This window comes from Alosa pseudoharengus, unplaced genomic scaffold (genome assembly GCF_046254945.1).
Source record: "Alosa pseudoharengus isolate Yale_2024_CS ecotype anadromous, Long Island Sound unplaced genomic scaffold, YU_APseudo_1.1 YU_APseudo_1.1_scf_22, whole genome shotgun sequence".
In the NCBI taxonomy this organism is placed as follows: Eukaryota; Metazoa; Chordata; class Actinopteri; order Clupeiformes; family Clupeidae; genus Alosa; species Alosa pseudoharengus.
Window position 1 is genome coordinate 6,211,470 of NW_027468680.1, and position 25,554 is coordinate 6,237,023.

The window sequence follows — 25,554 nt, forward strand, 5'->3', positions numbered from 1 at the left end:
CAGCTCACATACATTGTTAGGGTTTCACTCCTGTGTGTAAGCCAGTGTGTGTCCTCTCGGCCTCAGAGAGCAGGGTTTTGGAAATTGACTTTTTAAAAAGTGTCTGTCTACCAGTCACTGACACACAAATGGTCAAATGTACCAGCCACAAAATAATAAATCACTATTCTGTGCAGGGGGCACTGTTTCCTCCACCTTTACACACACCACTAGGGATTCATTTTTTAAATCAGTATGAACTTGTCTTTTGTAGCTTACTTTTTTTGGTTGTATTTTTGTTGTATATTTTATTTTTAACTACGTGTGTGTGTTTGTCAGGAATGTCTGGAGCGTTTTCTTCAGGGCACAGGAGGGCTCCAGAACCGGGAGCTGCTGATGGTGCATTACCTGCAGCAAGCCAATTACGTGCCCGCTCTTCAGCTCAACCAGACACTAAAGATGAACACGCTGGTACACACACACACACACACACATACATACATACATACATACATACATACACACACTCTCACTCACACACTGTCTCAGTTATGTATTACTCACAGTGGGTCGGTATGTGTCCTTTAGAACAAATGAAACTGATGTGATTGCTTCTGTTTCTAATGATTAGGTGTTGTAAGGAGCACAAGAACTCCCTAATGTGTGGGACTGTGCTTTTTTTTAACCTCTCAATTTTTTAAAACCCAGAACGACCGTGACCCTAAAATGAAGGAACGCTCAAACACCAGGAACTCCATCCTGGACCAGTATGGGAAAGTCCTGCCCAGAGCGCAGAGAAGACTGGCCACAGAGAGGGCCAAGCCCTACAGCCACCCCTCCACCATGCTCAGAAAGGGTGGGTAGCTTCATCATTACAGGGTATCCTAACTGCATCCGAGCGAGTGACTGTCGTGTGACATTGAATGCTCTCTGTCTACACTGAATCAGTTAAATATTACCTTCTATTGCATCATATTTCTATGTATACAGTTAAGAACAAAATTATTCATACCCCTAGCAAATATTAATTTATGTTGATTTTGTCTTGACGAATATGTTTGTTCTGACTGAAAATGATACTGCCACATGACTGAAGGTTGTAAGACAATGTGGTAGAAACATGGAATCAAAAAAAGAAGCATTTTCATCTTTTTATGAAAAGTGGCATGTCCAAATGATTCATACCCTTTTTAAATAATCAGCGGAAACATCTTTATTTGCATTCACAGCTCTCAAATTGGTTCTTATAATACCTACCAAGCCACACCATAATGATTCTAGACCGCACCTTTTTAGCAGCAATCTGGGTTTTGAGGCAGGAAGGATTATTTGCCATCACTCTGGCCTTGTGCTCACTTTTTTTGACGCATTGAGGTCTGGACTCTAAAATGTTGATCTTGTTGTGTGTTAACCATTTCTTGCCTTGTTCGGCTGTATGTTTCGGATCATTGTGTGGTTTAATGGTCCAACACCACCTACTGGTCTAAGATTGCCTGATCTGTTCCTCCAGAATCTTAATGTAGCCCCTTGTTTTAGTGTTACCATTTACTTTGAGAAGGTCAGCTTTGGGACCATAGTGTATTAAGTCATTTGAGTGTGTTATTGATGCTTATTGTGCCTAGCTCACTGGGTGGTTGGTTTTGTAATTTCAGTGTCCAGACCGCAGCCGTTGTCCACTGTGGCTAAGCGTTCGGCCGCTGAAAGTGTGCTGACGAGAGCAACCTTCATCAGCAGTGTCCTCTCCAAGATCGAGGAGGTGTGGGTGGGAAAGGACAGCACCCCAGAGTCCTCTTCTCTCAAGAGGTAGACATCCGCTCACCGCCTCTAACGCCTGTGTTTATACATGACATAACTCTCTGCAGGAAACTGTCCTATTCTTCTTCATGAAATGGTTTCTTATCTTTCTGAAAAAAAAAAAAGAATTGTATTTTTTCGTGCTCAGTCCCAGAGTGCCCGAAGTGCTTGTGCCAAGCCCCCAGCGTCCCCCAACCGATCTACCTGAAGCCTTTGTGGGCACGCCTATCACCGTGACGAAGAAGAGAATGTCCAGGTGACGTCCACTCACCTCAACATCACACCTGATACAAACTTAACACCCAAGAGCATCATTGTGGTATGTAAGGGATAACGGCCGCCGAGGTGCCAAGTCCATTAATTCCGTATAACTGGACACACCTCGAAGGCCGTTATCCCGCTTATCACCCGGTTGCCACTGTAAACACTAAACATGCGGTTCTGTTTAAAAAGAAGCTCACTAGTTCAGCTTGTTGTACAACTTTAGCATGGACAGTTAGCTTGTTTACAGTTGATTCCATTGTTGGGAAGCCTGCAACCAAAAGATTCTAGAGCGCTGCAACCGTCGTCCTACTATGGTTATAGTTACCATTCACGGGCATTGATATGGAACGGTGTCCTGTTATTCAGAATTAAAGGCCACCCGCCAGCCAATCAGAAAAGAGTATTTCTTCTCTCCGGGTGATAATGCTGAATTAATCGTGTTTAGTGATGTTTTATCCTTTAGAGAGATTTTTTCCTTTTTTAGATTAGCGTCCTGGAATAGCACCATACAGATTAGGCTTGTGGACTTTGTGTGTTATGATTGCCCTCATTCTAAAGGTAGCCTGTGGAGTTTTAGTTTCAGGTTCGCATGCAAGCCAGGTAGCGTCGGCCAGCTCTCTTGTAATATAATTTTGATGAATGTGTGGTGCGCTATTTGATACAATTGAGGTCAGTAGAAGAGTGCCCATTGGAATACTCCACATTCCACCTTTATTGTGAATCCTCTAGTGTTGCATAGGTTGCAAGGGTGGTGCTATTGTGTCAGTCAGTTCTCTTATGTTCTTTGTTGGATGTTGTTTGTACTGACCTCCCCTCTCCCTCTGTGTGCAGGATGTTTGATTTGATGGTGCACCCCTCCTGCCTGAACACCCCTGAGCCCCCCAACCAGCTTCAGACCCCCCCTCGGACCTCGAGCATGTGGACTGCCCCAAAAAGCATCCCGCGAGCCCCTGAGCTGGACCTGCTGCAAACCCCACAAGTTGTCAAGGTAACAGATGTGGACACGCTGACCTGTGCTACACAAGATGCCATACACACATGAAAGTGCCTCATGTGCAGGGGGTTAGTCTGGTACTATCAGATTGGTGAACCTAATGTCAAATGCTTTGACAAAAGCCATGTGCGTGGGCCTTTTTTCTGTTTATTTATTTATTTATTTATTTATTTATTTATTTATTTATTTAAGCCTAATGTCTAAAGTAACCTAGTTTTTGTAATTTCAATTTTATTACCATCTTGGCTTTCAAGAACAACTGCCCAGGTCAATCAATGGTTGTTAAAACATCTTGCCAAATAAAAGGACTGCAGTTGAAAATAAGCCAGCTGGCTAACACTGGCACATTTTACAGAAATGTTGATTTAATGTGTCATAAAAAATGAACTTGAAATGAAGTCATAAACTGTGTGTGTGTGTGTGTGTGTTCCAGAGAGCTCGTGCTTTGGCTGCATCAGTCCCCGTCTTCTCCAGCTTCACCCCCCAGTCCATCCTGCGAAGCAGCCTTCGGCCCACCCCAGTGGCCACCCCCTCGGCCTCCCCCGGCCGCTCCGTCACACCGCCCCTGCGCCCCAAAGAGAGCCGCATCACCTTCGTGGAGGAGGAGGAGGCCGCCAGCCCGGAGTTGCCCAAAAACCCAGCGCCCTGGAGCAACGGGGTAAGGCAGATAGATAGATATACTTTAATTATCCCACAGGGAAATTCAGTTGTTTCAGCAGCTTTAAGAACATACAGCAAGCACACATATAGTCCACATACATAACAAGAAATTACTTTCAGTGTAAAGAGGATAAGAAAATTCATAAGAAATTACTTTCACCCAGCCCCAGCTGTGGCACGGCTGACTGGGGCACCTGCACCGTACGCCGGCGACCCGGGTTCGATTCCCACCCCGTGGTCCTTTCCGGATCCCACCCCTGCTCTCTTCACTTCCTGTCACTCTCCACTGTCACTATCATTAAAGGCATAAAGAATATATATATATATATATAAAAATTACTTTCACCCACAAGACATAGCATGTGGTAGCTGTCAAGGTATCATACACATCCAAGTGCCAAAGTGTAACTGCCTAATAGGACATAAATCAAGACAATTGCCTCCATATTAGATATAAACGATTAAAAGATATACTACAACAGACTGCCTAAGCTCTGTAGTTGAAACTATATGTTTGTCTCTCGGTATAGATTTGACTATTTGTTTAATGCAGTGGTCTACAGCAGCAAAGAACACATCATAGGTCATAGGTGCATATGAAGGGCACGGTTGGATGTTAATTGCAGTTGTAAATAAATTTTTGAAAGTTAAATACTGTTATCCAGATTTAAAGTTACTCATTGTTATGTTTCTTTTGGTTTTGTTTGACTTATCAGATTGTGGGTGACAGTGAGGTTAGCCTGTCTCAGAGATCTAGTGTCCACTCGTACGAAGAGGAGGAGGAAGAGGAGGGCAAGCCGAGGGTGACCTGCTTCCCTCCGGCAGGGAAGCTTGCGGCCGTGGCGAGTGAGACCGTGGGTCGGGACGGCTCGGAGAGCGCTTCCTCATCTGTTCGGGAAGTCTCCGCCAGCATGCCCGTGCTGGCTAGACGGCCGAGCCTCGGACACGACACCAGCGTAGCATCGGTCGACCAGTCGATGGAGTCCACTCAGGAGTTCCACGACGCACCGATGCCGGAGGACCTGCTGCTGGACCAGCCCAAACCCACGATGGTGTGGGAGGAGCAGGTGGACGATGAGGTGATCGTAGTCAGGCGGTCGGCCGGAAAAGCATCAAAGGCAGAACCATCGCTGGATGATACCGTTCCAGAGGAGCCCCCTGTGGCTGCTCACGAGGAGAACACTCCGCTCACCGTGGAGGAGGAGATTGAGGAGGAGGAGGAGGAGAAGATTGAGGAGCAGAAGAAGAAGGAGAAGGAAATGGACCAGGAGGAAGTTGAGGAATGTAAGTCAGAACCTGAGCATGAAATCCAAGTAGCATCAGAATCGAGCGGAGAGATGGAGGTCTCCGTGGCTCCACTTGAAGCGCTTCCTGCTGTGGAGGAAGGCGAGTGCGATCCGGAGGTTGTGCAGGCGCCGCAGGAGGAGGAAGCTGAGGATGCGGCCGAGACGCCTGAGGCTCTCACAGACTCGGAGCTGCTGAACGCAACGGTGGAGGTGAAAGCCGCTGAAGCAGAGGAACTTGTCTGTGTGTCTGAGAACGCTGCCGATGTTCTCCCCGAGTTCGATCACGTTCCGGAACAAGAACCAGAACCCACCACAACCATGGCCAACCATGCTGGGGATCCAGAGGAATCAAAGCCAGATGTTGACGTGGAGGAGAACATCCCCAGGAAGCAGGACGTCACAGGTGAGAATGGGAAACAGTCAGGGTAGTCCATACTGTAGTGGCAGGTGAAGAGGCCCAGGTGCTTTTTCTATTGGTTGAGAAAAAGGTAACATAACGCACACAGTTGTATTGTGACAAGCTGATTTAATGTACATCATGTATTTAAGTTTTGATGTGCCTTGGTATTCTGTTACTCTTTTGTAACCAATACAGGTGGTTCTGCTAAATGTGAGATGGTCTTTATAAACTGGGCCTTTGTTTCCCTTAGATCTGGATATTGATGCTTATGTGGAGCATCATTTATTTGACAATATGTCCCCTCCTCGCTCACCAACACGCAACTGGACGACCATTAACAGGTACACAGAGACTCCTTACAAAACCTTACAACTTTGTTGCCTTTGGCCTGGAGTTTTTTTCCGAGTATGTTTGTCTTTCTGAAACATAGTTTTTTTCTGAAACTGTACTTTGTCATGCAGCGACGCTGTCCACGAAATGGCTGAGGAACAAGCCCCTGCTGTGTCCACTGCAGTGTCCACTGATGTGCCAATGCTGACCACTCAGAAGTCTGTGGCCTCCTCAGAGCCCACTACCTCTGGCTCTCCCTGTAAGCTCCCATTGTCTTGTTTTACACACAATGCAGCACGATGCAGAGGCTTAAGGTGATGATACATGGGGCAACTTCTTGAGCAGTGTTGCTGGGCAACCACATAACCAGTTCCATTTATTCTGATTGGATAATCATGACAACTTGCCTACTGATGATTAAAGTTCTCCAGAAAAGTAACTGTTGCCCAATATCAATGAGAACATGCCAGAACCACAATAATGAGGAACATTGCCCAGCAACATTGCTCAAAAAGTTGCCCCATGCATCATCAGCTTTAGTGTTGTATGCCGTAAAACGAAAAATGAGAAGGAGAAAAAATCAATTCTGTGTTTTTTTTTTATTATTTATTTATTTTAATTTAATTAATCAAAGCTTTTGTGTGCTTAACAACTGTGCTCAATAGCTTTGCTCACATTTTGATCAATTGTCTGTTTTCCTGTAGCTGTGGTGAGCGTGAATGACAGTGAGGATCTCTCCAGCGCCGCCTCAGAGGACGAGTCGGACTCTGAAGACGAGGAGGAAGAGGACGAGGAGGAGGAGGAGGAGGAAGAAGAAGAGGACTCGGGCAGTGAGGTGGAGATCATAGAGGAGGTGGAGGGGAACGGGCGGGCACTCCGCCAACCTCCCGCTCACCTGTACCTGGAAGAGCTGCCGCCCCATGCTCATTACCTGCAGGAGCAGACCTCCGCCGTGCTCTCGCTAGTCTCACCTGAGGCTCAGGTACGCTCATCATCACACACCCAGGCCATCTAATCCACGACTTCCACTCCGTGCTCACGTTTTATGGCTTCACAGTCTGTTATTTCTTTAGCTATGTTGGTCACATTAAATACATATTTGCATCGGTTTTGTAATTGTATACAAATTCTGGCACTTGGCCAGCATGCAGTAGCCAGAAAAGCTGTGGGTTCAATTTCCTGATTGCCACCGTTGTCTAGCTTGAAAGCCAGCCAAACTTAGCCCAGCCCACAACAGGTCGGGAAGTTTGATCTGGAATTGTTCCGTTGAGGAGTACTTATGTCCGAACCAGGGCTGTTCAGACCAATCAAATTGTGTGGGCGGGCTTTGTGCAATGATGGACAACTGTCACTGGAAGCTAGACAGACTGCTTCTAAGACCCTGTTTACACGTAGGAAAAACGCATATATTTCCATGCGGTTTGGCCTTTTATTTACACGAAAACGGATGTTTTATCACTGAAAACAATTATTTCTGAAAACTCTGGCCAAATGGAAATGTGCATGTAATTTTGCAGGGGAAAAATGGTCTTTTGCATTGACATGCTCCCTCATTTGTTTGAAATCCCTGATTGGCTACCTGTTTGCTCGAGGGCTTTGCGACACTCTACCCCATCTGTTTTTAGCATCGGTGTGAGCGGAATTATTTATAAAAACGAACAGGGAAATAGCCTAAACATGGTCTTAGATTTCGCTATTGTATGTTGTACAAGATATTTACAGCGCAATAACTAAAAAAAAACCGACCAGAAAACATTTATGTTGTTACATCAGACTAACCGTTGTCAGTTGTGTGTCAGTTGCCTTAAGCAAGGTACTTAACCCCGAGTTATAATATAACTTCTCTTGCTTGTTATTTTTGTTAATTAACGTGGACCCTTTTCTCTTGTTCTCCCCCAGCAGGTGGAGGGCATCATGCTGGAGGAGGATGAGGATGAGGATGAGGAGGTGGTGATGCTTGGCCTGGGCCCCAGGTGCCTGGATGAAGATGACGCTGAGGTGAGCTACACCGAGCTCAAGCCCCCCACCACAATCCTGGTTCCGCTGGAGCTCGCCGAGGATGTGTTGGTGGACTCCGACTCCCATCAGCCCCAGCACCTGCTGGACGAAGGGGCCCTGGCCGCAGTCATGCCGGTCGAGCCCACAGCGACCCCTGCTGGTGGCTTCTCACTAATGCTGGAGGCCGAGGAGGAAGAGGAAGAGGAGGAGGTGAGAGAGCGTCAGGCTGTGGAGCAGGTGGACGCGGGTGGAGAGATGGATCAGCTGATGGAGCTACCTGAGGTTGAGGAGGATCAGCTGGTGATGGGCATTGATACCAGAACCCAAGAGCAGGTGGACACACCTGGCCCACAGGTGCACGTGGACACACCTGGCCCACAGGTGCACGCACAGGAGGAGAGGGGCACACAGGTGGGCACCGCTGAGGAGCCGGAGGACGGCGACGCTCGGGACACTGTGCCAGTATCTGTGGATGCAGAGATGCCTACGGAGGGGGAGGCGGCGTTTGACGCCTCTGCCGGAGAGAGCGAGGCCGAGCAGGTGAAGGACACACCTGAAGCGGAGGTGGGACAGGTGAAGCGGCAGGTGCAGGACACACCTGAGCCGTTGGAGGCGGCAGGAGCCACACTGGAGGAAGAGGAGGAGCGCATGGCCAGTGTGGAGGACTTGGCAGAGGTGCCAGGCACTGAGGAGGAGAGTCCCACTGACATGGAGACCCAAACTGAGGAACCAAATGAAAACCTTCCACAGGAACCCAATCAGGCTGAGGAGGAACCCAAGGAACCTGCACCTGAGGCTGAGGAAGAACCCATGGAACCTGCACCTGAGACTGAGGAAGAACCCAGGGAACCTGCACCTGAGGCTGAGGAAGAATCCAAGGAACCTGCACCTGAGGCTGAGGAAGAATCCAAGGAACCTGCACCTGAGACTGAGGAAGAACCCAAGGAACCTGCACCTGAGACTGAGGAGGCTTCACTGCCGCAGTCATCTGCTGATGCTGATGATCCAGAGAAACCAGAAGGAGAGGAGATCTCGAGCTCTGCTGCTGATGCTGAGGTCGCAGAGGTCGAGGAGAAGAGCACTTCAGGTGCAAGGGCTGAGAAAGGGAGGTCTACCAGGCAGAGTGAGCAGGCAGCTGCTGCTGCGGCTACTGAGATCGCAGACACTACCTATGACATTCCTCCGGTCAGCACAAGGAAAGGCAGCAGTCATAGGAAAAATGTGACTTTCCTCTCACCCGTCATTCAAGTGGAGAAGGACCTCTCGGCCAATGAGGGGGCAGAAGAGCAGAGTGACCCTCCAGTGCCCTCCACGCCGCGACGCTCCACTAGGAGTGGCAAGCAGCTGCCAGATGTTCAGGTTCTCGTCACGCCCAGGAGGAGAACGAGACGGACCGAACCGGAGCAGCAGCAGCAGAAGGAGGAGGAGGAAGAGGAGGAGGCTCCATCAGCTAGCACAACAGTCAACTCCAAACCCAGTACCTCAAAGAGACAGACACCACAGAAAGCCACTCCAAGGAAGGGCGGTCGGAGAACCAGGAGCTTGGCCGAGGAGGCCGTTGACGAGCAGCCTGCCGTCGAGTTGCCGGAGACGGGTCGACAGAGCACCAGAAAGACGCGGAACACGTCCATCCTGGAGGCTCCTGAAGCTCCAGCTGTTGCTCCCGAAGCTAAGGCGATTGAGGAGCCCCCCAGGTCGGCCTCCAGTAGCCCCGGCAGGGTGACCAGAGCGTCAGCCCGGGGGGTCAGCCTCACCCTGGACACCTTCCAGAAGCCGCCGCCAGCCGAGACCGTTGTCGTCGTCACGCCGCCCAGAAGCAGAAGGAAGACGAGGGCCGGCACGGCCGAGAAGGCCAAAGCCACCACAGACTCTCCCGACGACACCGCGCCTCCCAGCGGCACAGCCGTGCGCCGGCTGACCCGGGGCCGCCACTGGAAGGACATGGAGGGTGAGGAGGGCGAGGAGAAGAAGGACGAGCTGGGCATCATGGACACCACTGTGGAGCTGGTGCCCGGGACGCCGCTAGGGGACGCTCTGATGGAGAGGCTCCAGGGAGAGGCCAGAGGGGAGGTGGCCGGGGCGGGGGTCGGGGTCGCCGTGACGGAGATCATCCGCGCCAATCGCAGGACCACGCGGCCAGCCGCGCCGCTCACCCCCGTGTTGGAGCCCGAGGATGGCGTGAGCAGCCAAGCGGACATGGACGCAGACGCTAGTGCTGTGGCTGAGCCGCCGGAATCGGCGGCAAGTCCGAGTCGGAGACGCGCGCGGGCTAGTAAGGCCCCCGCGCCTGAGGTGCCCACGGAGATGGACACTTTCACCTTCACACCGATGAGGAGGACTAGAGGTGAGCAGTCGGCTGGGAATTATCATACACATTATAGAGATTGTGTTTGAGTTGCTATTGAATGAAAGCTTTTTTTTTTACCTGATAAACTTAACTCAAAACTGATGATTTTTGTACAGCCACAGCATATTCTGTGTTATAGCTATGAACACATACAATGGCTCGATTAAAAGGTGAGACTTTAAGCTCTCGGTGGGTGCAAACCGTGTATTTCTACACGCCTCTGTTCCTGAGAAATCCCAAGCTAAACAGTGGCTAGTTTTCATCAAAATCGCTGTTTTTTTCTAGAAATGGAGATATAACGTCTTTCATGAAATATGAAGTGTTGCCTGTTACTTACTTGTGTAAACTTTCCGGGAAGTGATCAGCGAGACCTGGCGAGACTGCCACCTAGTGATAGACCCACGAAAATGGCCTGGTTTTGACCTGACGTGCATGCGTCACTGATTCGACCCAAAGCGGCAACCGTTATGATCAAATGTCCAGATAAAATGTTTCGATCGTCATATATTTCATTTCCATTCATCACAGGGTTCCCAAAATCACATATAAGGTGTGTTAGAGTGTCTACTTTCGTAATTTAAAAAAAAAGCTAAAAACGTCATATTATTTTGGCACTCAACGCATTGGCACTCAATGAGTTAATTGATGTATCTAACTGGATATTATTGAGAGACTAATGATACAGCCCCTGCTTGGTTTTGAATGTATGGGGATGTTATGATGGTTGTGTTCCTCATCTCTCTCTCTCTCTCTCTCTCTCTCTCTCTCTCTCTCTCTCTCTCTCTCTCTCTCTCTCTCTCTCTCTCTCTCTCTCTCTCTCTCTCTCTCTCTCTCTCTCTCTCTCTCTCTCTCTCTCTCTCTCTCTCTGTCTCTCTGTCTGTCTGTCTGTCTGTCTGTCTGTCTCTCTCTCTCTTTCCACTGTTTGTCAGGACGGAAAGTGGATAGCGTGGAGGAGAACGGCGTCGCTCCAGTGTCGTCTCAGGTGATTACCCCTGCACCTGGCACCCGCACTCGACGAGTCCCAGACATCTCCGAGCCCCAGTCCAGCAGCCAGGTGTGTTAAGTTAACCCTGTTGGTCTGCTAGTACTGCAGGGATCAGTCATGGAAGAAAACTCCCACACCATTGTTTGCCGTTGAAAAATAAATAAACGAAGTGTTTAATCCTGCACTGATGAAGGTCTGAGGACCGAAACGTTTGTCACCTAACTTGGTATTACATTGGTTGATGGATTAAACACTTTGTTTATTTATTTTTCAACGGCAAACAATGGTGTGCGAGTTTTCTTCCATGACTGACTACTAAGTTGCCTAAAACTAACGCACCCGCACGGCCTTGAGTATTTGGCGCGAGACCCTACCTGTCTAACCTGAAGTACTGCAGGGATGTCAGCAGCCATGTTTAACAGAATCTCTTCAGTGTGTGAGTGCATGATGTAGACCAAGGGATCACCTGCGTATTCTGAATTTGATGCCCTTTTCCCATTTTTAGATAAAATAAAGTAAAATATAATGTATTGCTTTATTTTGTGATACTTTCATTTTGATCAAGTTAATGAGCTGTTTTTTATTTGTGTTTTAACTCTGCAGGATAACAACAAAGCGGATGATGTGGCAAAAGAAACCAAAACTAGTCAGCCGAAAAAGACCCGAACCACCAGGTCAGAACGGCTTCATTTCATCTGATTTGATCCTGTTTGGTGGCCCACACAGCAGCCGCTGTGGAAGTCCATCACACATACAGTGTCGTGTCTATAGATGTTCAAACATTTTGTATCATGCACTTTGTGTGTTGTTGATAGATGAGCAAAGTCTTTTTGTCAGCTTGAAAGGATTCTTACTTAACAGTTTCACAGTGCTGAAAATGACCATGGGGGTTTTTTTTTTCCATCATGGTTTTAGGCTGAAGGCTTCTGTGGAGCCCCCGGCGCCAGTGACCGCGTCGCTGCTGTCGCCCCTGGTGATGCCGGAGGAGCTGACGACGGGGCGGACGCAGCGCAGGGTGGCGGAGCGCGCCAGGGACGAGGACGAGAAGCCCGCTCCCAGGATGAACCTGCGGCGCAAGCGCGTGCTGGACGCCATCTTCCCCAAGCCCGTCGCCAGGAGGAAGAAGCTCTGATGCGCCACACACTGACCCAACGCCCACACAAACAAAACCCACCCAGCCAGCCAGCCAACCCGCCAACCTGCCCCCATAGGTCAATTTCAGGACTTCTCGATTGGACTTAAGCGTGACCCCCCCCAGGACGACGTCCTTTCTTTGCCTCTGTTGGTCTTTCCTTTTCCCTCTTCTGTTTTTAGAGAAAGACACTTTGCTGCCTGCTGTTTTAATTTAATAATAACCAGTGGAATTTTTTTTTTTCAAATTAATAAAACAGATCTAATTTAGGAAATGGAAATATTAATTTTATATAAATTACTGTAAAGTTTACAGCAAGGAGAACTGTGGGACTTCAGCACCAAAAAACAAGATGGCTTAGTTTTTAAATATGCATTTCTACTAATTGATGCAAGTGTAAATAGTCTTTTGAGTATGTTAAATAAAATTGAACCCTTGTAAATGATTTTGCTTCTGTTTGAAGTGTTGATGTTTTGTTTTGTTGTTCACTTTTTGTCTGCAGTGTATACAACTTCATAAAGTAATTATGTCTTAACATGGAGTTTTCTCTGAATGGTTTGAAAGCACTAATTTAGTTGTGTGATGTGGAAGGGGTTGTATACACAGTAAATCTATCACACGATGCTTTTCACAGAATGTAAAAGTATCCTTATTTTTGTATGGGCTGCTTAAACACAATGTGGCTAAGTTCGTTTTTAATGCTTGCTCTGTATGACTGTGGAATTTCCTGTCTGGGTCATTCTGGGCTTTTGGTATATAATCATTAAAATATCTTAATGTATTTTTGAGTATAACAATGACAATTCTCATCATTTTACACTCTAGCAGGGCTGTCGTGAAGGTTTTTTATTTTTATTATTATTTATTTATTTATTTTAAACCAATTTGTTAACACTGTAATCTAGTGGTGATGTTATTCAGCTCATTGCAGGTTTGAATACGTCTCATGGGAAGGGTTGAAGTAGGCCTAAATACAATTTTTATTTTATTGGTTTATTTGATAGGGACCATGCATATTTATGAACATTGGCCTATTTACATAGTGTTTCTTTTATACAGAGTTAGTAAAAATAACTACTTTTCATCCGCAGTCCCTAGGCAGGTGACCTAGGACAGACCTAGAGATCGCCATTAATCATACAGCACTCATACACTATAAATTAAACACACAATGGTGACCTATACATTGACAAAACAAACAAAACAAAACAGAAATACATGATGACAGAAATTATTAATAATAAAGAAATCTTTAATTATTATTATTATTAAAAAAGACTGCCTAGTGGTGTTGGGAAACCCTAGTTCCATGGGTCTTTCCATTTGCTAGGTTGAGTTATGATGTCACTGAGTTATGTTGCTCTGTACCTCTGGAAATGTGCTGTTGGGGTGAGCCGTTGCCTGGAGTTATGAGCCATCCCATCCCACCCATGAGCCATCCTGACCCATCCCATCCCACCCATGAGCCATCCCATCCAACCCATGAGCCATCCTGACCCATCCCATCCAACCCATGAGCTGAGGGCTCAGATCCATCACATATTTCCCCACTCTGATCTCCAAAAGAGAATTCTGGCAATTTTTCAGATAGATCTCCATTCCTCGTGAACATGCCCCCAAAGTGTAGCACTGTAGCTGGGCTAGCATACAGTAGCCTGTAGGGCGGTGGTAGTGTAGTGGTTAAGGAGCTGGGCTAGCATACAGTAGCCTGAAAGTTGCCAGCTTCCGCTGTGCCCTTGAGCAAGGCACTTAACCCCAAGTTGCTCTGGGGACAATGTGATCCCTTGTAATATAGCTGACATATGTAAGTCACTTTGGTCAAGAAGTGTCTGCTAAATGTAATGTCCCAGAACCAACACATCCCAGTATACAGATCACCAACACCATCTGATACCCTGCTGGAGTAAAATAATAGCGCTAAGACCTACAAGTTAAGGCTTTATTGTTCAAACGTGGCTTGTTATTAAGCATGTGTGACAATACAGTCAGAATACTTCATTTTGAAGAGCAATTTTTATTTCTCAATACACTCCAAACTAATACAGGGCAACCGCTATTTTTATCATTTACAAAGGTAATCAAATACAATCTGTTTCATTGGTGTCCTAAAGAAAATGAGTTAAGAAATAACATTAATAATAATATAAAAGTATAGAATGAATATATCACCATGTTGAAACTAAAACATGTTTTTTTTAAAAAAAAATCTGCATTGCATTGCATTTGTAAGAATTAATTTCTAAGCATATTAGCGAAAATTGACTCAATTATAGGTTCATGCAAAAAAAAATGCGGTAGGCCTATGGCAAAAAATTAACTTGAATCAGTAATAATTCTCTTCCTTATCAACATTCCCTCCCTCTTTAAACCCGGCCTGAACTACTTCTCGCATTCTCTCAGTCTCCTCGGGCGAGGCTTCAGGCAGAACGGCTTTCAGCCCACTTTCTATTTTTTCCATCCTGGCGTCGGTCTTCCTCTCAAATTCCTTCTTGTTCTTCTGGACCAGCTGAAGGACGCCGTCCTGAGCTGCCTTGCAGGACTGCTGCAGATTCAGACGCTCTTGCATGAACTCTGGGCTACTCTTATCCATGGCCATGAGCTTGCCCAGGCTGCTCACTTTGTCCATCAGGTATTTGCTGGACACTTCAGTGTAGGTCCCTGAGATCATGTGGACCAGGCTGGCGATGTTGGAGGCTTGAAAAGCATAGTTGTACAAGAGGTCTTTTGCAAACAGCTTCTCGTTGTAAGCGAGTTTCTTTATATCATCGGATGTCTTCACAAAGCTGTGTAGCTTCTGACTTAGACTTGCTTTAACGATGTTGGAGACCATCTGGAAGAAGCGCACCATCTTCTCCCACTGCTCTTTGACTCTGCCCATGGCATCGAGACCTTTAACCAGCATTTCGATTTTGGTGTTGAAGTCAATCTCTTTGATCTTGCAGTTCTGCATCTCAGTCAGGATCTCGTTCAGCTCCTTCTCGTTTTTCTCCATATTTTCCATACGCTTCTCATATAACTCGCGCGCTTGCTTGAGTTGTTCTCGGCTCTGCTCGATGCGGAAACGGGCGTTCTCCGTTGCTCTCTGACTGGCAGACTGCCGTTCTCCTGATGCGCTCTCTGCTTTGTACATCATCGGTGGTTTTGGGGTAAGTGCAGGAGAACCTGAGGTGGCCTTACTCTCACTGTCAAAGGCTCGGGCATCGTCGTTCACCTTCTTAACATCTTTTATCAGCTTTTGGGTTATATTCTCATCCCACTTCTTCTCTGGGTCATACTTTGCTATCTCTGCACAGATGGCAATGCCCTTCTCACATAGTGCCAGAGCTTTCTTCACAGGATTGCAATCAGACAGTTTCTTCAGGTCTTCATAGATCCTTTCAAACTGAGATTGAGTCCATTTGGTCTTGGTAGATTTAGTTTTCTGATCATATAATTCCTTCCAGTCAATTCCACTTTCTTTGACAAACTCACTAAGACTCCCTGCATAGCTCAGAATCTCTCCAGACTTGCTGTAGACAGTCATCAGAGTGATCTCATCAGGATTTTTATCTTCACTCTTTTCCGTTACTGGAGTTTTCTGTGGATTCAGAAGTCTTGTTATACCTGATGTGAGCCCTTCAACAAAATCCATGCCTACCATGTCCCATCCCGTTGGAAGGGAGTCCATTGAGCTCTTGAAACCCTCATGTGCTTCATCTAGTTGCTTTGACATCGCCTCCAAAGCTTTTTTGGACCGTTTGTTCAGCTCTTTGGCAGTTTTCTCCTTTGTTTCGGCTTCCCTCAATTTCATCTTGACCTTATCTAGCTCGTCTCCATAAATGCACTCGGCATTGACACAGGCTGCCAACAGCTCCTGGATTAAGTTGATGACATCCATATATTTCTTTTCAACACTGTCTGCCAGTGTCACGCACTCATCTGCAATAGTGCGGATGTTCTCCAGCTGATTGGGCAGGAGCGTTTTAATAACTTCATCACTGCCTTTGAAAAGGATCTTGACCGCTGCCTTCATGTAAACAGGAACTGTTGACGTGTGAATGCGGATCTGATCCATGTTCTTGTGGGCCTCGTTGAATGCGTGCCAGCCTGAGTTACACACCTGCATAAGGCAGGCCCTGAAGGAGTCTGGGTATTTTATGTACTGAAATGGCTTTTGAGGGGAGTCTTTTGAGTCTGTTTTGGAGGGGTTGATGGAGAAGTCGTCCCCGGAGGAGATGAAGACGAGCTCTCCCATGATGGCGATGGAGAGCGGAGCAGGAGTCAGGTACTCCTCCCAGTTGGCATTGGGCTGCATCAGCATCTGGGTGGTCTCCCGCATCTCTCCTGCAGTGGTGAGACTCTGACTGGTCTTCGCAATTTCCATGATGGGTAGCCTTCTGTTCAAGAAAGCAGAATAAAATAAGATAAGATAAGACTTGATTTAATCCCACTCCGGTTAAATGTACTTGTTACAACAGCTCCATAAATGAAAAAAGAAAAAGCACCAAACCAATCTTAAAAACTTCAAATAAATAAATAGTTAAGAAGAAATAGTCATGGAAAGCACAAATGTTACCCTTACCAAAGTAGGAAATATACAGTGCATACGGAAAGTATTCACTGCGCTTCACTTTTTCCACATTTACACTTCTCTCATCTTCTCAAAGCAAAGGAGACCTTATAGGTAACAATAAATATAACAACAATAAATACTACCACTACAATAAATACTATTATGTGATATTTCATTGAGTTGAATATGTTGTCACTGACATGAATAGCATTCTTTCTACAAATAGATATTTTGTAGAAAATGTCGGCATGTATCAAGATGAATGCGTATACGTATAACAATAATCTGGTATGCTGACAAAGCAGTGTGAGAGAAAGAAACAGAACAATAGGCCTACATTACTCATTCAGTAATAAGAAATATGGTTGCAGAATACAGTTTTACACTGACAACATGTTGATCGTCAATGGTTCCAGACAGTGACAGAAGGACAGATACTGGTGATGGTGTTGACAATGACTGTTATTTTTTGATAAACTGTCTGTGAACTGTTAGAGTATCCTAATAATTGTTATGAGAGAACTCATGTTTTAATGTTCAGATTTTAAGCAGTAAAAATGGAAAATCTGCACTCTCAGATCTGTACAATAGTTTTTTTTTTTTAATCTGCAATCTTTTGGTCATAGACTTTCCTTGGGCAGAGTAGGAAACTAAACTACTCTGCCTGAACGAAAGCTTGCAGATTTAAATTTTACAGAGTGTATGGATTTTTTTTTTACTGCTTCATGACTTTAAACTCCAAATGACCGGCATCTTTGTCTCTTTTTGGGCCTAACGTTTAGATCACAAAATGTAAAATGCCTCATCTCCAGCAAAATGACTCACAACATCCAAAATAAACACATCTCTAAAGCAAACATTCACCTCACATTATAAACACTTTTGTCATAATAGGCCAGTCAATCTAGCCCAAAAAGACAAAACATTTGCAACAGAAATGCCTCATAGTTTTTATTGGTCCTAATACCCTCCTGAATCATATACTAAAAGTCTTCCGCCGAAGATGGAGTGGAACATAGTTTTTTTAGATTAAAGACCAAAGTTGTGCCCAACACTCTAAGTAATAGGGGAAAAAAATAAATGAATAGCTATCACTATGCAACTTGTCCAGTTGATTAGTGACATCATATCAAAGAAAAAATGTATTACAAGTTTTTGAGATTTTATGTTTATATATGCAAATTAGGCATTTATTCATAAAATGTACCATAAAAACACACAATCTGAAAATTTTATGAAAAATGTATTGTTCTTTATTTCTATCAAACATTATCAACTAGGCTTCTGTTTGGTTGACTAGGCTGGCAGGTTCAACTTTCAGCATATTTACTCCTATAGCTGATGTTCAGTCCCTAAAGTAATTCACAAATGAAAACATGCAAAAGATTGGAAGCAAAGCATGAGTTTGTTATATATTTTCTAGGATGAGATGGCTGAATGTGTGTTTTGTGGGAACCAAACGTCTGATGAGGCACTGACAGTCAAATTAACTCAGAGGGGATGTGAAGATATCCACAGAGCCAGTCAACAATGCAATGCTGACATAACTGTAGTCCCTGGCCAAGTCATTTATGCAGAGTGCCGGAAGAAGTTCACAAATCCCAAAAGAATAGCGCAAAATAAGAAACAGCAGCAAGCAGGGATAGTTGGTTGTAAGCGAAGATCCTCTGCCCCTTCATTTTCATACAAGTAGTATAGTATATATACTCTTTTGATCCCGTGAGGGAAATTTGGTCTCTGCATTTATCCCAATCCGTGAATTAGTGAAACACACTCAGCACACACTAATCCCGACGTAGTGAGCTGCCTGCTACAGCGGCGCTCGGGGAGCAGTGAGATCACTGTTTGTTTTGTGGGGTGCATGACAGATATGCAGGGAAGAAAAAAAAGTTCAAACTGATTCCTGTCAGGACAACAGACTTCCAGACAAAAATATCTGAAATTTGCACTAAGCGTTGGGACCACTGGTCAGATGCAGTGAAAGGAAGACTGGCCTATGTGAATTACTGGCCAGTGTTTTCATGATGAAGACAGCAATGGCCCAAAAAGATGTAAAATTGGTAAAGTTGGAAGACCCAAATCTGATGCTGTGGCAGACAAACAGGCTGATTGGAATCTGCAGCAGAACTCTTGAAATCTGACATTAGGTCTGTTTTGGAGGAAAAATCTACCTATCCAACCAGTCTGGAAATGTCTTCGGTGATGAAAACACTGCTCTATGTTCTAGAGTCTCTGAAACTCTTCCTGCGCACATTATTTATTGGGGAAAAAAGGATCTCAAAGTTAGTTCCCGGTCAGGCCATAATGCAAGCGACTAGACCAAGAGGTCTACTCCCACCACTTCAACTTGGAGTTGGGGTACAAATGCATCAGGACTTCGCATCAAAGTTTCTAGTTGACACTCTGCATCAACTTGGGTTTAGTTGTTCATATTCAGAGGTACAGAAGTACGAAAGAGGTGCCGCAGTAGCACAGAAAACAGAGGTTGATGGATTCACACCATCAGGGCACTTCATTCAATACGTTGCTGATAATGCTGACCATAATACCCGGACGATTGGTCTTCATGGAACATTCCATGGCATATGAATTATTGAATGCATAACCCTCAGAATCAAACGAGCATCAGTGATTCCACCTGTCAAGATTACAGCAAAAGACCTGGAAAAGGTTGGACGCGTCAACATTGTGCCATATGTACTACTAAAGAGGAAATTGCTGCTGCAGGGGAAAAAGCCATGATACAGATCTACAATCTACACAAACCCACTACAGCAGCACTCGGGGAGCAGTGAGGGGTTAGGTGCCTTGCATCAAAGGGCACTATAGCCGTTCCTACTGGTCGGTAGCCTGGAAAATCCAGACCCTGATAATCTAGAAAGATTAAGGGTCTGGCAAAGAGCAATGTAATGGTCCAACTCGAGAGGCGGCAACAAGCATGCATTTAAAAATCTCATTGCACGCAATTGGATAACATTAGACCATGTTTACTCTGAATAATTTGGGACTTCGACGCAATCGGATAATACTACGACCAATGTGTACTGTCCTCTATGGAAGCCCGTTTGCGCCACATAAAAAAACAATTCTGATCTATTATATCTCATTATTGTGAGATACTATGTCATTATTGTGAGATAGTATCTCGTTATTGTGAGATAATATCTCACAATAACGAGATAGTATCTCACAATAATGAGATACTATCTCACAATAACGAGATACTATCTCAGAATAATGAGATACTATCTCACAATAACGAGATACTATCTCACAATAACGAGATACTATCTCACAATAACGAGATAGTATCTCACAATAACGAGATACTATGTCATAATAACGAGATAGTATCTCACAATAATGAGATATCATAGATCAGAAAATCTCACATTATCTCACATCTCACATTATTGTGAGATACTATGTCATTATTGTGAGATAGTATCTCGTTATTGTGAGATAATATCTCACAATAACGAGATAGTATCTCACAATAATGAGATACTATCTCACAATAACGAGATACTATCTCAGAATAATGAGATACTATCTCACAATAACGAGATAGTATCTCACAATAACGAGATACTATGTATCTCATTATCAGAAAAATCTGATCTATGATATCTCATTATTGTGAGATACTATCACGTTATTCTGACATAGTATCTCGTTATTGTGAGATACTATCTCGTTATTGTGAGATAGTATCTCATTATTGTGAGATAGTATCTCGTTATTGTGAGATAGTATCTCATTATTCTGACATTGTGAGATAGTATCTCGTTATTGTGAGATAGTATCTCATTATTCTGAGATAGTATCTCATTATTGTGAGATACTATCTCGTTATTGTGAGATAGTATCTCACAATAACGAGATACTATCTCACAATAATGACATAGTATCTCACAATAATGAGATATAATAGATCAGAATTTTTTTTTATGTGGCGCAAACGGGCTTCCATAGTCCTCAAACGTTTCAGCGCTGTTTTCATCAGTTTAGCTGGTTCCCCGGAATGCAAGGGGAAAAAGTAACATGCATCATTGCTCTTTGCCAGAGTGTCTCGCAGAGACAATTCCATTGTGCTCTCGCGAGAACTCTGGATTTCCAGGGTAACTGGTCGGGGGTTTGAACCGGCAACCCTTCGGTTACAAGTCTGAAGCGCTAACCAGTAGGCCACGGCTACCCCAATGCATGTGAAAATATGTCGGCAAACTTGGATGAGAACATTGATTGAACTTTTTTTGTTGTTGCCACAGAGTTATGGCCTACTGTACCTCCTGTTTTGTATTAATGTGGTTTTGGGTACGTATCAATACGGACAGACAATTGTCTATTTACAGATTTCAATATCAATGACTTGTCTGTTAATAGTGGTTTCCGCTGAAATATGTATTCCCTTTCACTGTAATCTTTAAAGGGAGTTTTCTCAAAATTAGGTTTCTGTACACTGTGGAGGAGAAATATCCACTTCAGTAACACTATTATAAACTATTCATTACAGATTTCTTCCTATCTTTATGTTGTGTTTGATTAGGGAGGAGTTATGTTGATATATTTTCAATAGCCTGATATTTTATAAATTGTTTACCAAAAACATCTGACTCTAAATATAGTATTTTCTTATGTATGGGATGATGGAGAAACATAGCCGCAGTCCCTTCTTTAATTGTGTCTTTCTGTATTGTCTCAACATAATGAAACAATACATAATTAATCTGGCTCCATCCAATTTCAGATTGTATGTTTTGTATATGCAAATGGTGGTACATTTTATGAATAAATGCCTAATTTGCAAAAAAAATCTCAATTTGCAAAAAATCTCAAAAACTTGTAATACATTTTTTCTTTGGTTTGATGTCACTAATCAACTGGACAAGTTGCATAGTGATAGCTATTCATTTATTTTTTTTCCCTATTACTTAGAGTGTTGGGCACAACTTTGGCCTTTAATCTAAAAAAAAACTATGTTCCACTCCATCTTCGGCAGAAGACTTTTAGTATATGATTCAGGAGGGTATTAGGACCAATAAAAACTATGAGGCATTTCTGTAGCAAATGTTTTGTCTTTTTGGACTAGATTGACTGGCCTAGTACACTTTGTTGGTTATCTGTCTTTCAGGGCTTCTATGTATATTTCCATACAGAGAGAAGTTGAAATACACAGTAAACATGTATGCAATATTGAAACCCAAAATAGTGATTGTTCCCAAATACTTTGCTGTTGTGAATACAGTATTTTACAGACAACAAGAAAAAAGGAAGCAAAATACAATGACCACCAGATGTACATGGAGTTTTGAAAAAGCTGATTTTGCCAAAGACAGAAATGACTGTATTTCCAAAGAAAGAAATGACTGACTACTATCAAATTATTTTGCTTTTTCGAAAGAAAATATTTATCTGTGTGTGTGTGTGTGTTGGCGGTGGCAGTTGGGCGTATATATTCATAGGCCTATAGACCCTTTCAACTGCCGAAACAAACATATACATTCCTAAGGTGGCACAGAAAACAACAATCGCATAAAAGTTAACATTGCGGTAGAGCTATCTTATTTTTGCTATTTAGGTATGTTCCTGCAATCTACCTGCACCTAACCAGGTTGTGCGTGGATCTTGGTTTGATGTGGGTCTACACCTATATATAGAGTATATCAAGGCCTATACTAAAGCAATGATCGGATAGTGGTCAGTGAAGTAATGAGTGTTTGTTGAGGACCGAGTGTGAATAAGTGACAAATGAGTGTGGCATTTTGCGTTTTGTTTGAAAAACGAAGTCAAGTTACTTCCTGTTAGATTTTTTGTGTTAGGTAGAAAATTGTGTGTGGTGTTTTGCAAAATGTGTTTTAGGAAATTGAAAACTGAGTCAAACACTGAGAATTTTGTAGCTTATCCACAGTAAATGCATGGGAGGGACTCTACCTATCTATTAAAAACACTCTGTGCAATTGAAAATATTGCTTTATTAATATGATGTATTTGCTTACTTTTTGTCTATTGCTTGATCTGCCCTTTTTGTTATTTTATGTATGTTGCGTTTACTGTTTGTACAATTTTTGCAGAAAATGTGAATAAAAAACATAATCACAAAAAAAAACAAAAAAACACTGAGAATTTTGCAGATTTGGTGTGGGGTTATGGTGTTTGAAAGACATGTTTAGAAAAGTATGTGACCAGCTAAAATTTAGTGTGTAAGCACTTTAAACTGTAATGGCTATTAATGTGGATTCAATCTAAATTAAATTGAAAGATCTGATGTCATGTTTTACTGCTCTGCCTTTTACGAGAGGAGAATCTCACTATTATTACACAGCCAATTGTGTTTTATCATCCTTAAAAACAAAATTGCACAAAACTTTGGAAACCCAGCTACTAACATGCGAAACATAGGCCAATTGTAACTTCTGATGAGGCCTTGATAGGCACCTGCTATATCATGCTTAAAATATCTATTGATAACTCTACATAGGCTACATAAATGGCATGACATGTAGGAATTTAAATGGGATGCCGTTTTTAAAATGTTGGACAATCTGCAATCATGTTCATTGTTTGCACATTTAAAATTGTCAAATGTAAAAACAAAATCTCCAATATCACTTTTTCAAACATTTAAAGAGAAATTCACACATTCATGCAATAACTTTTCAAAGAATATCTGCAGTAATGCTAACAAAATATATATTATTTATAACATTTCACATCCTAGATAACCATATCTTGGTCTACTTTATAACACTGACTTTTTTATATTCTCAACTGGATTTCAATGCATTTCAGAACTTACTTACCAATGGCAATGCAGCGCTGGTTCCGAAGAAGTCGTCGTGCCTGGGTCAGGTGTGGAGATTATTTGCTCGACCTTACTATTTTATAGCAACTGCTTGTTCAGGGTAGGACCGCCCATTTCCATGCAAAAGACACGTCACACACTGAGGGCATTGACCGTTACGCATACCAGATTTTCATCTGTATTCATCTAGACTTTCATAGATTTAACATTAAACATATTTGCATTTAAAATGTATGGTTTGGTTATGGACGGTTATGGGATTTGGCAGACGCCTTTGTCCAAAGTGACAACTTGTATACAACCATCTTCTGGTTGTATCAACCACCTTCTGGTTGTATACAAGATAAGTGTCAGTGGTGTATTGAATATCCCACAGCAATGCTGAGTATTTGCATATGCTGAATAAAAATACATATGAAGAGTTTGGTTCTAAAACACTTTATCCTCCTTTTAATTAATTTTTATAGTGTGTTTTATCTAAAAAAGCTGCTGAATATTTCACAACCATTGTATCCTGCAGCTCAGCAAAACCAAAGTGTTACGATGTTCTTTCCAAAATGCATACTCGTGTCACAAAGTGGCCTGATGGTCAACAAATGCCTTATTTTGCTATATTTCACAGTTGTAAAACTAGTTCTTTGAAATACCACAAGATTTTACTTTGTAATACTTTGTTTTCAAAAAGAAACAATGCAGCCTGGGTTATCTTCTCTGTTAACTGTTCTGAAATATATTTTTGGACAAATATAGGCTACATGAATGAACTTGATAAAACTAATATCAATCACATCACACATCATTTAACATCACATCTATTTCCAATGGCGGCTCTCCCATCACAATATTTACAGTAACTCAAATTAGTTACAGTGATAACATGAATGTGAAGAACTGTTTTGTGTCTTCATGGTTATGCATTTATATATTATATATTTCCTTATATTAAGGAACATATCAATAATAAACAATAATACCACTGCAATATCAATGATCAATAGCCTAATGAAAATAAACAAATACCATATAGGCCTATACAAATCATAACTCATGAGAACCCCTTAATTAATTAAGTGTATGCTGAACAGATATATCTTTAGACCCCTCTTGAAAGATCCAAAACTCACAGGAACGGAGAGCACTGGGCAACTTATTCCATCAACTGGGAACCAGTGTTTGAAAAGGGAGTTAAACCATGGAACCTGATTGGCACTTCCTAAATCTTAATAGGATATCTATTACTAGAATACACAGTGCAGAAATGGTTAGTGGAAAGATAACAGATGATAGAGAATTAAGGTTACATTTAGGAGGTTCCCTGATTGTTTGTGTGTGTGTGTGTGTGTGTGTGTGTGTGTGTGTGTGTGTGTGTGTGTGTGTGTGTGTGTGTGTGTGTGTGTGTGTGTGTGTGTGTGTGCGTGTGCGTGTAGATCATGCAGAGCAATTTTCTAGGAATACTCAATCAGGGTGCCAAATTTTACAACTTTTGACTACAGTTCTTTTTTTTTATATATATATAATTATATTTATTTGATTTCATACATGTAACAGAAATTGCTTATACCAGTACAGACATATTAATTATTATCAATTTACAATCCTACTCAGGCATGGTATTCACATTCTGTTACTCATTCACCCATGCACCTAGGACACCCATACCCATTCATACCTATATACCTGCTGGATGCCCTAGCACACACACACACACACACATACACACACACACACACACACACACACACACACACACACACCCGATCGCACAACACCCCTACACTCACACATTGTTCTCCATGAGGTTCTCCCGTGTAGTCTTTATAACTTGCCCAACATTTGATTATAAAGATTCATAAATGTCCTGCCATACTCTAAATTGTTCTATTTTATTTCTGTCCTCACACATTGCTTTTTCTATACTTAAATAATATTTCATCAATCCCTTCCATGCCTGCATGGATGGGGCCTGTGTGTCTTTCCAATGTTTCAAAATGATTTTCTTATAAACCAAGGAGGAAAAAAGAATCTGCCATC

The 25,554-nt window shown here is 43.2% G+C and overlaps 2 protein-coding genes across 4 annotated transcripts in view; one reads left to right on the forward strand and one right to left on the reverse strand.

Moving 5' to 3' along the window:
* Window positions 1–12,966, forward strand: part of ahctf1 (AT hook containing transcription factor 1) — a 29,756-nt gene extending 16,790 nt beyond the window's left edge. The window contains exons 23-36 of one of the 2 annotated variants that reach the window (XM_076300343.1): window positions 319–450; window positions 688–835; window positions 1,632–1,782; window positions 1,922–2,029; window positions 2,869–3,025; window positions 3,465–3,689; window positions 4,408–5,380; window positions 5,628–5,718; window positions 5,839–5,966; window positions 6,412–6,689; window positions 7,607–10,049; window positions 10,982–11,106; window positions 11,641–11,711; window positions 11,953–12,966. In XM_076300343.1, coding sequence (XP_076156458.1) covers window positions 319–450; window positions 688–835; window positions 1,632–1,782; window positions 1,922–2,029; window positions 2,869–3,025; window positions 3,465–3,689; window positions 4,408–5,380; window positions 5,628–5,718; window positions 5,839–5,966; window positions 6,412–6,689; window positions 7,607–10,049; window positions 10,982–11,106; window positions 11,641–11,711; window positions 11,953–12,169 — 5,247 coding nt within the window. In that variant the 3' untranslated portion in view covers window positions 12,170–12,966. The remainder of the gene's footprint in view (window positions 1–318; window positions 451–687; window positions 836–1,631; window positions 1,783–1,921; window positions 2,030–2,868; window positions 3,026–3,464; window positions 3,690–4,407; window positions 5,381–5,627; window positions 5,719–5,838; window positions 5,967–6,411; window positions 6,690–7,606; window positions 10,050–10,981; window positions 11,107–11,640; window positions 11,712–11,952) is intronic. The other variant, XM_076300344.1, reaches the window with a different exon arrangement.
* A 1,197-nt stretch (window positions 12,967–14,163) lies between these two features.
* On the reverse strand, window positions 14,164–23,565 carry LOC143139676 (uncharacterized). Of its 2 annotated transcripts, none has more exons than XM_076300345.1 (2): window positions 23,522–23,565; window positions 14,164–16,545 (listed from the first exon to the last, which is right to left on the reverse strand). In XM_076300345.1, exon 2 carries the CDS (start codon window positions 16,530–16,532, stop codon window positions 14,493–14,495), a length of 2,040 nt encoding a protein of 679 aa, XP_076156460.1. In that variant the 5' UTR covers window positions 16,533–16,545; window positions 23,522–23,565; the 3' UTR covers window positions 14,164–14,492. The 2 variants fall into 2 exon arrangements, with proteins under 2 accessions (XP_076156460.1, XP_076156461.1); XM_076300346.1 differs by lacking the exon at window positions 23,522–23,565 and adding an exon at window positions 16,731–16,820.
* Window positions 23,566–25,554: the final 1,989 nt, after the last annotated feature.

Excerpts from the sequence above, each read along its gene's own strand:
- LOC143139676 (XM_076300345.1), bottom strand. The coding sequence starts at position 16,532 with ATGGAAATTGCGAAGACCAGTCAGAGTCTCACCACTGCAGGAGAGATG.